We start from the raw sequence: 15,658 nt of genomic DNA, 5'->3' as shown, positions 1-15,658 counted from the left end.
AAAAAAACTATTCAATTTAAATATATTTCATATTTTTAAAATAATAAGATATTAAAAAGTGAATGTTCTGTAATTTCTCCAACTATTTAGCATAATTCACATATTTTTGTCCTTAATTTGAAAAATCCACTGCAAAAATTGAATAGCCATGACATATATCCTAATTTCATATCATATAATCCTAATTTTGAATAGCATAAGCATGAACTATCACCAGCTACCAGAAGTTCAGAAAGGCTGAACTTGCTGATGACATAAAAACAAAAAGACTCAAAAGTCAAAGGGCGCATCTCTTCTACCTTTTTCTCCAGGACTTCACAAAGTGAAATGCATATTGGAGCCAAACATCCCCCCCCCAATCATTCCAACCCACTTTTCCTCAGAAATTCAACAAGGATGGAATTACATGTTTGCACTGGAACTTGCTGATCTTTAGCCTTCAACATTAGTGCTCCCTCAGGCAAGGATAGCACTCTCAGTGCCTCAGACCCACCGCCTGCAATAACAACCTGTTTCATAGTTCTGAGCACTACCCTGGCTCAGGTGTAAATATTGCAATATGTTTAACATGGGGGACGGGGAATCAAGGAAGTGTAAACAAGCATTAGCTTTCCCTGGTTGTATATTTTTAGGATAATATCTATGTTACACGTGAACCTCCATATTATTGGATTCTGTTAACAAACCTCTTGAATGTTGCGCTCCAGAAGCACATTCAGGGTGTCGCTATTGTCTTAGAAATCACTATTATGACTAATTTGAGGACCAAAAAGAAATGTACCAAAAAGAAAGACACAAAACATGTTCTCAATACACCCCAAACTGTATACTCTTCTGATCATGAATGATAGGCATTCATTCAATGCATGCAGCTGCCATAATCTGTAGACCCATAAATCTACAACAGTATTATTTCTGCTGACAACAGCAAAGTAAACTCCATGGAGGGGACAAATCTTCATAGCAACAATAGAGAACAGCGCTTGTTAGACTATCAGCTGTTTCTAAAGGAGTTTCTACATTAAATTAGTCATCTAGTAACTATTCGGGCAGCTGAGAATATATCACCTAAATATGATTCTTGACATTTGCACTGTCACCAGACATTTCCGCCTCCATAGTTCAGAGAATGACATGTCCTTAACTAGATTAACCAACAGGTTTTCAAGTTGAACAAGGAAATAATCCTGCTTTTGGATTCTATTTGGCTCCAATAATTCCTCATTATCTTTGGTTTGTCCAGAATATCTAATTTTTTCTTTGCATGGACAGGCGGAGTCCCCCAAACCCGCAGGCGACCCCCCCCCAAGCGGAATAAATACACGAGAAAATGTGCTATGGGATTCAAATTGGCCACAACTTTATTCAAATTCAGATGTAGGGAGACCTTGGCTTCAGGCATTGGGCGTTATCCTTCCCAGTCCCCAGCCGGGGTTCTGGGAGGCTTTGGGGTCATCCACATGTATGGGGGTTGGGGCTGGCTCTGGAGAACATATGTTCAAACAGAGAGAGCCCGCCCCCTGTTCGCCGCTGCTGGTAGGGGGAAGTGATGACACCTATTGGCATGGTCAAGGCTTCCCCCAATACCCCAATCTTGTCGCCGCAAGGGGGTGAGGTCTCCGCCTCACACCCCTCCCTCTAGGAAAATCGCCAAAGAATTCCGTCCAAGGCCTGACACCACCAAGTTGTGACATATTGCTACAGGAAAGGCGAAACCTGCCAATGCAGGGAAATTCCTTTCCGACCCTTCAACAGCGGCCTTGATGTAGCAGCGCCTGAGAACCTGTAGAGAAAAGGTTAACCTGCAAAAGAACATGAATGAAGGGTGTGGAGGGTGGGAGAAGCTCTGGAACCAACTGCTGCTTGTAGGTAAGATTCAAAAGCTATTGTCCGAGCCGGATTGTCCCTCCCCTTACCTGGCCATCCCCTGGCAACACCTCCCCAGGCAGGATTGGATGCCAGGCTTGGGTAGGCGGAGACACCTGGCATGCTACCTGGGAAGGCGGTGCCAGACCTGAACTTCCAGGGAGATCAGGGGGCTGCACATGTCCACGCAAAAAGCGCCCCCCATTGATGTGTGGAGCGGTCATTGTTGCAACCTGGCAATCCTAAATAGGAAAATGGTTCTAGCCAGACCTGAAATAAAGATTGGAGAATCTACTACAGATACATTTAAGACTGTATTTTTCTGCTTTTTTATTAAACTATAATGAGAAAAAAATCATTCCAGGGTCTTTTTTTAATAACCTCGTCAATATATCTGAATATCTCATGCACCCTACTCTTATGTTAAAGCAATCAGAAGTCACATAAGTTTGCTTAAGAGCAGAAGGTAAATTATAAAGACTGAGGGCTCTTCCAGACCTGTGCTTGTCCCATGCCTAGAAAGCATGTATCCAAGCATTTTTCCACTTGCCCCAGTGTTTTCCCCCAGAAAACCTGCTTTTTTAGCAATAAATCAGCACAAACATCAACCCAGAGAAAACTCAATTGACACTTGTCAATTCAGTGGTAAAGATTGAGTTTCTTCTGAGGAAAGCAGCGGGGCAAGGGCAAGTCTGGATGAGCCCTGAATAATAGCATGTAAAAATAAACTGAGGTTTCAGAATGTATCTTAAAAGAAATGAAAATGTTGGAACACAGAAAGAAAGCAGTAACAGTCTGATAGCTACCGAAAGTGTTGGCTAGCTGGTCTGCATTCTCAAGAGAAGGGGATAGAAATCACTGGACTTCAATGCTAACACTTTGCCATTGTGAAAAAGCAGGAAGAAGCTGGGAAACAGAGTGCCATAAATAGCAGGTGTTTGGAAATGATTCTCCGAGTCAATCTAGCTATCCCAAATGACAAGCAGAAGTCAATCATATAACACAGGAAGCAATCACCAAGCTGTCTGGCAAGCATCTCAGCTTGAAAGATTGGCCAAACATGGGAACAGCTGACAAATGAAAGGAAATATGAAATATGGAGACAATGCAGCGTTATAGTAATGAACCATCAAACAACTGAATCATGCATAAAATTAAATCACTCCAACTTTATCCAGGCTATACTTGATATATTGAATTCACTGTAACACATTTTTATATTAGCTAATTACTTATCAGCCGACATATACTTCTTTACATTGAAGATATGTAGTGTGTCTCTGTATTGAATCTTCTGTAAACCTAAGGTATGGGAACTTCGTTGAAAGTTACATTAAGACAAATTGAAAATCAATCAAGCATTCTTATAGAAATGCTTATATTGATTAGAAAGCTATCTAGACAACACAGCATTTAGCAAATGTATAAAATCTGAATATTCTGTTCACTTTATACTATTACGTAGCATTCTGCTGCAATCAGATTTAAAACAAGTATTTAACATGCAGAATATAGATCTGAGGGTCAAAAGATAATAGATTGTTGCTATTATCGTTTTAATAAGAATAATCAGGGTGTGGGGGGAGAAATGTAATCTGATCAAGACTGGAACACTGGGGAAAGGAGTGAGCAACCCACCCCCAATTTTGTCTCCTTACCTGTCATGGATCCCACCAAAGACCTACATGCCTTATTAGTGGGAAAACATGTCTCTGTATAATTAATGGGGCATACAGCAGCTTTGGAGATAAATTAGATCACAAACATGACACCAGTGCCCACTGCCACAGCCCCTGATCACATTTGGAAACCCTTGCAACTACTCCAAAAAGAAATAAAAGCAATCAGGCTATCCTGTCACAGATATCCAACTTACGTATTATCTAGCTTGAGCCCTTTGATTCTATACCATTTAAATCAGCATTGAACATGTTCCTTTCTTGTAGCATTAATGCTATGTACCTAATAAATCTATTTTACTATACAGTACTAAAATGCCTATGGGTTAAAAACCTTTATGATACTCAGGTTACAATCCTATGTGATTTTCTTCTGACCAAGTCCCATTGGAGTTCACTTCTGAGTAGAAACATATAAAACAGAAATGCTAGATGCTATGTTGTGTTCATGCTACTTGCAAGTTGATATATCTTGGGTTCCAGTATTAAAAAATACAAGTGTCTCTAAAGAGCACTTCAATTTTTTCTATGCAATTACTATCATTACTAGGATTTTTAAAAAATATTAAGGGAGGTGGCTGTAGATGGAAGGATATGACATCAATTTAAAAAATTGTTTGGTCTCCCACATGATACTTCAGTGCTTGAGACACAATGGGTGGTATTCAGGCAGTTTTTATTCAGAGTAGACCCACTGAATGAATGAACATGACTAAGGTAAGCCCATTAATTTCAGTGGGTCTACTGTAAAACATAGTTGAATACCACCCAATGTGCCCCTCTGTCTTTAATGTGGGCTCCTATGTCCTAACAGGTTTAATAGCAATAACCTGATATTTAGGAAATTAATTTAACTTGACTAATCCATGCAGCCCAGCATTGTATACTCTGAATTAAGCCCCACTGGTTTAAAGAGGACAAAGCAAAGTGTACACGGCACTCTTTTTCAACAGCATAATATTTCAACAAACTGCACCATTCGCTATACCGGTAGTTGGCATATTTACAGAATCAAAGTTCCATCAAAAATCTCCAGTGTGTGCCCTCTCCTTTCAAACTCATAGAAAAATTCTTAAAAGCCACAACTCATTCCGTCTACTAAATACTTCCTTGTGCCCTAATTGGATGCCAATGTATCATTAACATTGTTTGAGGACAATATAATTGTTGTTGTTCTGATCCCAAGGCAGTAAAATTATAGCAATGAAACAGGACAATTCTCTTGTCTGTGCTTTATTTCTTTTGTACTAGAGGAAACCCTGCTTTCACAATTTATTTTCTTCTTTCTTTTTAAATATTGACGCAGGGTGTGTGTGTGTGTGTGTGTGTGTGTGCGCGCGCGCGTGCCATACAAATTACTCCGAGTAATATATGCTGAGTATTGCAGAGCCCATTTGGCCAGATTCTAATAGCTCCCCTTGGGAGCTGACACCAGCTTTCAGCCATAGCCCATCACTGCAGATTAGCACAAGGACATGTGCTGCAACGGCATCCAGTTTTGCTTCTCTCACACCAAGAGATGATATTCTAAGAATCCACAAGCAAGTCCTGTGCGTCTCTGAGAACTGGAATACTATTTTTATGACGAGCAATATTAAACCAAAGATAAACCAACTAACTTTTCTGTTAAGCTACTGCAAAATCTTGTAATTCACGTCACAAGATGTCTCTACAGAGTTAAATAAAGTACATTTTGCATAATTCATAGGTTAGCACAACCTGCTACTAAGTGTGTAACATTTAAAACTATGCTGAGCTAGCGTCTTTCAATTTAAATGAAGCAAGCAGCCTTTAATTTCATTTGATTTTTAAAGGAAAATTTGCTTTAGAGAGATGCTTTCTAGAATATTTAAAGAGCCTAAAGCAGAAAAGCCAGATCCACATGGGCATCATTAAATGTACCCCAAGGAGCATATAATCTTATCAGAATGGTGGAGATTGTATTCCAAACATTAATTATGTATTATTAGCCACAGGAAAATAAATATTACACGTTTTGTGTGTTATTTTTCTGCCTTTGCTCTGTATTTTTTTAATGGCATCCAAGAAAGATACAGGCTTGTTTAAACTTCCTCAATTTAAAATAAATTCACCGTGTTTTATATTATTCAGAAAAAAGAATACATTTCCATATCTGCAAAGACTAACAGGAAACAAAAATCTGCTCCTTCATCTGACCTTCAACAATTATGTCCTCTTCAGCAAAAACAAAAACAAAAGAATACACACAGCTGTTTTATTAATTTATAAGCACCGGGCAAGCCTTCTCTAAATCACTTCAGTAGTACAGCTATATAAAAGCACAGAGCAGCATCGTGTATGGCTTTTTAAGCATTTGGGTATCCAAGACAAAGGCTGAAAGATTTGAAATAGGTTCAATACTCACTGAAGGCAGCAACTGCCAGAGCCAGTGTGACAATAATGGAAACCCATGAAACCCACAGTGCTTTCTTTCTGTAGCTTTGAGCTTCATGAGGTTTTAGTCTTGTGCTGCTTTCTAGTAAACCTGGTAAGGGAATCAGAAGAGGAAAGATGTGTGGGCTGTGTTTTATTCCTCTTTTAAAGAAAAAAAGAAATTAGGTCCATTCAGAACCAAACCAGGAATTCCTTGTGTACAGCATTTTTCCCGTTTAGGAGAAATCCTGTTCACCTTATTTATATACCATAAATAATGCTAAAGCAGGTACATGGGTTCAGGTTTGCCTTTGTATTTCACAGGATGTAAAAAAGAGAGTACGAATTGCTGCCTGGAGCAACCTGGAGCCAATTATAAAATAACCAGACATCTTTAGGTTTTTGCATTTTGCATTCATACACTCAATTCCTGATCAAACCTTAAAGAGCATGGGGAGAGATTGCTTAAGGTGCCAGTGAAACAGATGCAGAAACCAAGCAGCTGCTTGATAGGAGAGCAAAATAAAGGTGCTGATATGATGCATCTCTGAAAATCAGAGCAGGTACAGTAAAGGTTAACAAACGCCATTGTTGTGCAGGCATCTCCCCAAGCTTGTTGGTTTTTTGTATGTTTCAGTTCTAAGCACCTTACTTGCACTAGCAAATTTTAGTCAAAACAAAACAAAACACGTGTGTTCATGGATTAAGCTCCCCTCCCCTCTTCGTCTTGTTCACTCTGTGATCTCTGGAAAGAATACAAAAAATATTTCCAGTAGGATTTCGCTAACTCTTGGCAACAAATAAGCCAACTATCACAGGATCAGACTCACAAAACCCCAATGAATTAGGAGGATCTATGCCCAGCCAAAACAGAACACATACTTGTGGTGCAAAGTTAATGACGACATTATAGTAAAAATAGTTAAAACCAGTTATTGGTTGCTACTGGATTCTGAAAGATGGTACAAGTCTAAATTGTTTAAACACCTCTCGAGTTAAAATTTATGCATTTTACATTAAATTAAAATATTTGAATCTTACATACTATTAGAGTTGGACAAATATTTTACAATTTACCGGTATTACCTCTAGGGGGAAAAGGAATGTGTCACCAGGTAAATTGTTCCCCTTAAAACATATTGTGCTTGTATGTATGAAAAGTCTTTGGGGATTGCACACAAGCATCTAAATGCCAAACACATACAATGAAAATAGTTTCACAGGTAACACTAGACCTTTGCAGCTTATATCATGAGTGCAAATCCCATCCAAAATTTGACTTCAAATCTTCCTATGGCACATACCTGGGTAAATTTATACACAGACAAAGCTAGAAAGCCTATATTATAATTATAAGGTCATGTTCACGTTTGAAGATTACTCCATTTGATATTTTAGCACATGTAATGAAAGATGTGATGTGTTTTATTAAATTTATGTTTTTTCCATTTGTCTGTAAAAAAATAATTTGTAATTGATACAATAAAACTCTCCTGCTGACAATATCTTTATGAAGCTGGTTTTTAAAATATGCTGCTTTAATTGGTATTACACATACTTTTAAAATTTCAGGTTACAGGTAGGTAGCCGTGTTGGTCTGGATCGAAGTAAAATAAAAAAAATTCCTTCAGTAGCACCTTAAAGACCAACTAAGTTTTTATTTTGGTATGAGCTTTCGTGTGCATGCACACTTCTTCAGATACTGAAGAATCTGAAGAAGTGAAGTATCTGAAGAAGTGTGCATGCACACAAAAGCTCATACCAAAATAAAAACTTAGTTGGTCTTTAAGGTGCTACTGAAGGAATTTTTTTTATTTTAAAATTTCAGATTAACTGAACTAATTTTAATGCATTTTCTTATACCAAATACAGTAGTCACACACAAAGATTCTCTGAATCCTAACGAAAGAAGAGAGGAGACTCTCACAACTTTGTTTTATACTAGACACTGAAAAAGACTAAGCTTCCCTAAAGTCTGAAACTAAAACCTTCATACTTTTGTCCATGATCCATCAAAATGTAACTGAACACCCTACAGACATAGCATTTCAAAAAGAAAAGAATAAATTCATTGAAATTTTGATTTGATTAAAGCAAAAAATAAAAACTATTCCTAACATTTCCTTGGAAAGAATAATAGCTCAGACCTGTGAGTTTGTTATCAATGGAAAGGGAGGAACAAGGAATGAGCTTATAGGTTCTTTGTCTTATTTTCCCCATACATCCATTATCTTTTACTAGGTCCTTTGTTCCTTCTCACCATCATCATCTTACATCTATAGAATATGTTTAGTGGGAATATCATTCCCAGGTGAATCAAGATCTCTCTATTCCTGAGCCCAAACTCTTGAATATAGACCAACTTGGCATATACTGCCCAATCCTTATAAAGTGACTAAGCCACTGCAAAAGGCCTTCAAATATCACTATTTCGTTAAGAGTGGCTCCTAATTAAATAAAAATAAAAATGGATGCACAGTGATCCATCATACCCAACAAGATTGTAGCCAGAATGCTGCCTGGGAATAGGATCATCCCTTTTTATAACTCATAAACTGAAAAAGAACTGTGGACAGTTGCAGAGAACGAAGAGCAAAGAGCAGGCTCCAAGTAAGGCAGGGAACTGTTTGGCTTCAGATGAAACAAAATGCCATGGGAAGAGTGCAGAGAAAGAAAAACACACAAATCTATTGAATAGGCACGTGCTTGGCAGGTGCCTGTTAGGGAGACAATAGATTGAATGCCCCTTCTTTCTAAGAAGGGGTGTGGAATGGGTAAAATAACATCCTTTCTTTGCAGTCAATGGGGACGCCTGTCTGCATTTTTGTGAATGCATTTTAAATTGCATTTTGAAGACTGGGTGGTTCAACGCTAAAGAAAAGGCTGGTGTTTCTTTGTTTAAGGCTGTCAGTGCTCAATTTCTTTTTTAAAATAAAAAAGAATGAGGTGAGCAAAGAATTTAACTGCATGGTTGGCAAAATAGATTGTGGTGTGTGTGTGTGTGTGTGTGTGTGTGTGTGTGTGAGAGAGAGAGAGAGAGAGAGAGAGAGAGAGAGAGAGAGAGGGAGGGAGAATTAAATAAGACAGACCAACAGCACAAGCTTAACCTTGTCTACTCTGAAGCAAGTCCTAATGGATTCAATGGGACTTACTCCCAAGTAAGCAGAGTTAGGATTTCAGTCCAACTATTAAGAAGGGTCAAGGGGGACAGAGAATGGTCATTCAGATGGCTGTTGCAGGTGATAAGACAATGGACAACAAGCAGTCGAGTTGTGAGGCGGAGGAGACAGACCAGGGGAGGTCCATAGATTATATATGAGAAGCAGGAGTGGCTGAGGAAGGTGAAATATAGGAGGCAGGATTCAGCAATGGAGGATGCACGGCAAAAATGGGTCCCAGCATCTATAGGAAGGAAAGGGCGGTAAAGGCATAAGAAGGGATGGACTGTGGGGTCTTGGCATGATAAAGCTGGTTACAAGAGCGACGTGGCAGAATTTAGTGGGGTTAAGAGTAGCGATTTATTGGTCAGCGAGGTAAATTAGAAAGTGCTAGGACGTCCGTGAAGGAGATATAGAGGGGAGCGGGTGGGCTGCAGAGACTTGGCCGGACCCGGGGTGGCGAGAAAGAGAGAGAGAGAGAAGTGTAGAAAGGAGCCGGCCATAAGGGTGAGGTGATTGAAGGCTTTCCTAGAGAGTCGCCTGGGAGCGGTGGCTTTGTAGTGGGTCGGTCCTGTTCGACGCCAACTTAATGAATCTTTCGGGAGCCGGCCAGGTGCAGGGCGCGCGCGGGAAAGGAAGAGAAATGGGCGCGTGACAGGAGCCTGCTTTTTGCGGGGGGAGGGAGAGGAGAAGCATGTTGTTGGGAGACGTCACTGGCCCCAAAGACTTACCTCTATCCTCCAGCTCTTCACTGAACTGCACGTCCTCCCCGACGCGCAGCGTCTCCGCTGGCTGCGGGTCCCGGGCAGGGTAGGCTGGCGGGGGAGTGGTCCCGGGGGGCTGCACGATGGTGGGCTCGGGGAGGCTGTTGCTGCTGCCGCCCAGTTCGTCTCCGGACGTCTCCATAGTTGGGCAAGGCGGCAGAGAAAGGCAAAGGAAGAAGAGGGCTAGGCGGCAGGGGACGCCAAGCCGGGGGAAAGGCGCGCGCGCGAGGGAAACGCCGAGGCTTCCTTCTCACGAGCCAGGCATGCAGCGAGCGAAAGTGGCCGTCGCCTCGCCCGCCCTTGCCGCTCCTCCTCGCGCATCAACTGCAGGTGGGACCCGCCGGCGGCCTCCCCGGTCGCTCGGCTCCTCCCACCGTCCTCGAGGCGGACGAGAGCGCGCCCAAACTCCCCTCCCCGAGCTCCGGCGTCGGAGGGGCTCAAGAGCTGGCTGTGGTCTCTCCGGACTCGGAGTCCCAACAAACCTTGCCTAAAATCTGCCGTTAGCCGAAGGGAATGCTAGGCTGCAGTTAGCCGGAGGCTACACCTCGTGTTAGCACGAGTCACAGAGCTCCCACCCGCATCATGGGAAGTTTATGTTTAATTCAACTTGTGCGCTGCCCTATTATCGAAAGAGGTCTCGGTCGCGGCTGGTGGAAGCATCGCAGCCACCCTTTTTAAAATGCTATAAATTAAATGAGGAGGAGGAGGGCTCTCGGGCGTGTAGCAGCGATTGCGGTTTAAATAAAAACAAAAAACTATCTCAGCTCGACCTTGCTTGTTTAAAGAGATGCAGCGCAATCTATAGTATGTTTACTCGAAAGTAGGTTTGGTTGAGCTCAGTGGGACTTACTACCTAGTGTTAGGGTTGCATACTTACCAAGGAGTAAGACTGCAATCCTAACCCTATCTACCTGGGAATAAACCCCGCTAAATTCAATAGGACTGAGAAGGCATGGTTAGGATTGTGGTGTAAACCCTACTGAATACAGTTCTTCCCAGTAATCCTGAAAATCTGGAAGGGCGGCAAATCTTGAGCCACCCCATTGCCAACACCTCTTGCTTCATAGATTAGTAATCCTTAGACATTTTGATATGTAGCTGTACAGGTTTGGCCAGAACTCATTAGGGCAAAAACCAATCCCAGAAAATGGATGTCTATATAGGTAGGTTTGAGGCCTCATAGTGGTATACAGTCTGATTCTGTTGAGACACCATCCCTATTTGCAAGCATTCACAGTACACTTAGAGGGGAGGAATTTTAAGGGTAGAACCAGATGCTCCCCCTTCTAAATTCATATACATTGATCAGAGTGTTTACACAGTAGCCTTCTTACCAAATGGGTGCGTGACACATGGAAAATAACCCTCAGACCTCAAGATTACACCTGAATTGCAGGATATGAAGCACACCTTCATTTGAAATAAATTAGGTTTCCTTCCTATGGGGGGGGATACAATATTACAGTCACCACTTACCAATTTTTCATCACTGGGCTGTTTATTAATATAGTGCAACCTTAAATATTAATTGTTTGGTTTTAGTCACTATGGTAGAATGTTGTCAAACAATTACCATAATTGCTAAAACCTCAAGTCTGAGAACTTTACAAAACCAAAAATAAATAGATAATCTGACATATACAACCAAAGTCTGCTAAAATAAAAGGGCTTTTAGTAACAGCAACAGCCAACCAAACTTCATGGGACAAAAAATTCCACAATGAAGGTGCAACCACTGAGAAGACTGTTTCATCCCACTTAAACATGCTTCTACCAAAGTGGAACCCAGAGAAGACCCTTTCCACCCAATTTTCAGCAGGCAGGGTGATATGGAAGGAAGCAATCTGGACTTATGTTATTTAGGGCTTTGGAGGCCACAATTCCAACTCAATCGTGTAACATTGGAAAATGTTGATCACTTCTACCTAGGCCAGGGGTTCCCAACAAATTTTTCTCGAGGACCCCTCATCGAGCCGCTATTGTGACAAGGACCCCCATTAATTCCTAATCCTAAAATTAAAAAGTGAGAGCCAAATTAAGAGTCTTTTTATATTTTATATTTATACGTTTTTTACAGTTACAACAGAGTACTCCATCAGTATACAGTTAGTTTTAATTTTCAGTTCTTAATGAGATGAACCACTTTTTAACCAACGGTCCATTTGTAACTACGCGAACTGTAGCTTCCGCGAAAAACAACGCTTTGTTTACAAACACTACTGTTTTGCAAAGAGGCAGCACGCGCCAGGGAGGAGGGAGGGGAATGGAGAAGACAGGGTACCTGTGCAGTAGTGCACAAATGAAGCCGATGCGCGCAAAGCATCTTGGGGAGGTGAGCGTTAGTAGAATGCGCGCGCTGCCTCTTTGCAAAACAGTAGTGTTTGTAAAGCGCCACCTAACTACTGCCTCTATCTAATTCTAGTTTTGCATCTGCTCATGCAGGAAGCAGCCAAAACAAAAAATCTGTTATCATACGAAATATATTTAATATATTTTTTAGCATCTTGCGGACCCCTCTGGCATAGCTCACGGACCCCTGGGGGTCCGCGGACCACCTGTTGGGAACCACTGACCTAGGCAGTTATATTTCCACAAGGGCCAACATTGATGCTGAAATCCAGCGCCACCTGAGTTCTGCAAGTGCGGCTTTCTCCTGATTGAAGTGCAGAGTATTTGGGGACTGGGACATTCGCAGGGAAACCAAAATGCTTGTTTACAAAGCTATTGTACTAACAACCTTACTGTATGCTTGTGAAACATGGACCACTTATAAACGCCATCTCCAACCCCTCGAAAGATTCCATCAACAGTGTCTCTGAAAAATTTTACACATCACTTGGGAAAAGAGGTGAACTAATATCGGTGTACTGGAAGAAGCAAAGATCACCTGTGTTGAAGCAATGATTCTTCAACATCAACTTCGTTGGACTGGTCATATTGTGTGGATGCCTGTTTGTCTTCCAAAGCAACTATTCTATTCCGAACTTAAAAATGGAAAGCATAATGCTGGTGGTCAACAAAAGAGGTTTAATTTGTCTCAAGGCAAATCTTAAAAAATGTATAAAATGTATAAACACTGACAACTGGGAAACACTGGCCTGCAAGCGCTCCAGTTGGAGAACAGCCTTTACCAAAGGTGTCATGGGCTTTGAAGACACTCAAACTCAGGATGCAATGGAGAAATGTGCTAAGAAGAAAGCACGCTTGGCAAATCCACACCGTGACCAACTCCCACCCGGAAACCAATGTCCCCACTGTGGAAGGACGTGTGGGTCCAGAATTGGCCGCCACAGTCACTTACGGACTCATTGTTAAAATCGTGTTTATGGAAGACAATCTTACTCGGCTACGAGTGATCGCCAAATAAGAAGAATTGCCAATGCTTTGAATTGTACCAGGAAAAAAGCTGGTAATTAGTACAACGTGATTTCAGAGGTATGTACTCAGCAGTGTCCTTGCAGCTGCATACGGGACCATTCGAAGCTTCTCAAGACTTTTCAAATAAAGCCCCATGTACGCTGTTTAATTAATCCAACCTAGGCATGTTTTTTCATGCAAAGTTCTAGCCTCCTCAGAAATGAGCATAGCTGGTCAAATGCTCCTAGCTACATCCTCTCTCTGGTCTTTCATTTGTAAAACTGAGCCCCAAACACACCCACACCAGAATGTAATTACTCCAAAACAAGCTGAAACACTATTCCAGAGACAGTCTCTTTCCTTACCATTTTTAGATGGTACTTAATACATGCCAGGATTAATAAAATGTTTTCAACACTTGAAATACATGGTTTCCCCCTCAGATTTTTAAAATTATTATTCTATGTGGTTTGTTGGAAAGGGTAGCTGGAATTATTTCACAGATTTATGTACTTTAACTTAGTAATGAACCCTTTAACACCTTAAAATTCCTGGTATAAAATATATCAGAATTTGTTTTGGATATTAGGTGAATACAGAAATGGCTTTTAAAGGGTCTGTATTTGGCAAAAAAGGCTAAGGCATGTGTCTCTCAATCTATTTCCTATTGCTGTAACAAAATTATAATATAATTTATTTATATCCCACCCATCTGGTTGGGTTGTCCAAACCCCTCTCTTGCCTGCCCTAGTCTCTGTCCTCCTATCCAGCAACACGAGAAAGGTTCTTGTCCATTGTCTCTGAAGTCTCAGCCTTAAATACAGGTCCTATTTATGAATGAACACAGGGCGGCTTAAATTGAGCCAAATAAGGGGTCAGTCTAACCAAAGACCACTAATTTTGACTTAGTAAATTCTGACCATGTCAGAACCCCTGACATGTCAACAATCCTCTTTTTAATAAAAACATCGTTTCTGCTGAGCCTTTTAGGGTTATCCTTCCATCGAACCCACCTTATGTCCATCCTAATCTGTATTGAGGGTACCTAATAATAGCCATATTTACCTCAATATGGCTCAATACCAACACTCCAACTATTGCTATAATGCCAATTTACTCCTGGCAATATTCGCCTGTGAAGCTGGCACAGGCCTCATCCTTCTAGTCAGTTTTGTCATCCATCTGGTAGGGGAAAACTAAGAAATGTACATTTTACGCCTTTTCCAGGTATTTCCCTGGCTTGATTATGTGGATAGATTGCTCAATTGGTAGCACTTGATCTCAGGAGCCTTATACTAGGCAAAAAGATTTCTGTATTGCATGGAGTTAGGCCAGATGACCCTCATAGTCCCTTCCAACTTTGCAATTCTATGATTTGTGTACTTTTTTCTGCCTAAGTGCAGACTGATCAAAGATCCTCTCTTATGGAGGTTAATCTCATCCACACACACTTCCTAGTACTCATCTTTAAAATAAATAGTTTGAATTGGACTTCTGTTAGCCTTCAACTGAAGCTAGTCAGGATCAGGTCCCAAGTACTCTCCTTGTCAATTATTTTATTATTTGATACATCAGCTAAATATTTGTGATTTGATTGTTAGCAGTTATTAGATGTGAAGAATAAAGAAAAGTGGGTTTAAAAATAAATGTAGTTCAAATCCATCCTGTTGAGCTTGTCTGAATGAGTATGTGGATGGTTTTCTAAAGTCAGCAATTTTCATTAATGGCAAAACTTCAGCAAAGCTTTTACAGCAACCATTTGGGACCATTTGTTAGTGACTATTACAACAATGGCTTAAATATATATAATATCTCTTAATCCTAAATACTAATCCTTGAGATACATTCAGCTGAGCTTTCAAATATAAGTTTATTAAATAGGGAAATGGAACCGAGTAAAAACATTAAGGTTGAACTAGAAGCTGGTTTATTTTAAATTTTCAAAGACCTATGCATATTAAATGTATATTTGGTGCGGGGTGTGTGTGTTAACCAGTGGGACATATATTCCTTGTGATAGGATGCACGTGTAAATATATGGTGACTGTTTCCTTTATTAAATGTTGTATTGCTGTTAGTATTGCAGTATTTTCTTTCATATAGGAGGAGGACCCTAAAGCAGGTACAGGGAGCCTGTGGCTTTCCAGAAGCTTAACTACAACTCCCATAATTCCTGAGCATTGGCCACATTTGACTGGGGCTGATGGGGGTTGCCTTCCACCCCACCAGCCCCAATGGGCACCTGCCACTGCCTAGGAGTAAGCCCCACTGAACCCAATTGGACTTACTTCTTAGTAGACATATATAGGATTGCACTCTGTGCTGTGCCTATACCAGGCTTCCTCAACCTCAGCCCTCCAGATGTTTTTGGCCTACAACTCCCATGATCCCTAGCTAGCAGGACCAGTGGTCAGGGATGATGGGAATTGTAGTCTCAATA

The 15,658-nt window shown here is 40.9% G+C and overlaps 1 protein-coding gene across 1 annotated transcript in view; it reads right to left on the bottom strand.

Annotated features, from left to right (window-relative positions):
* Positions 1-10,183, bottom strand: part of TMEM163 (transmembrane protein 163) — a 79,194-nt gene extending 69,011 nt beyond the window's left edge. The window contains exons 1-2 of the mRNA XM_035130432.3: positions 9,829-10,183; positions 5,932-6,051 (exon numbers count right to left, since the gene is read on the bottom strand). Of these exons, the coding sequence (XP_034986323.1) occupies positions 5,932-6,051; positions 9,829-10,003 (295 nt within the window). The 5' untranslated portion in view covers positions 10,004-10,183. The remainder of the gene's footprint in view (positions 1-5,931; positions 6,052-9,828) is intronic.
* Positions 10,184-15,658: the final 5,475 nt, after the last annotated feature.

This window comes from Zootoca vivipara, chromosome 1 (assembly GCF_965207765.1).
Source record: "Zootoca vivipara chromosome 1, rZooViv2.hap1.1, whole genome shotgun sequence".
Lineage (NCBI taxonomy): Eukaryota > Metazoa > Chordata > Lepidosauria > Squamata > Lacertidae > Zootoca > Zootoca vivipara.
This window is presented reverse-complemented; position numbering and strand designations above follow the sequence as displayed.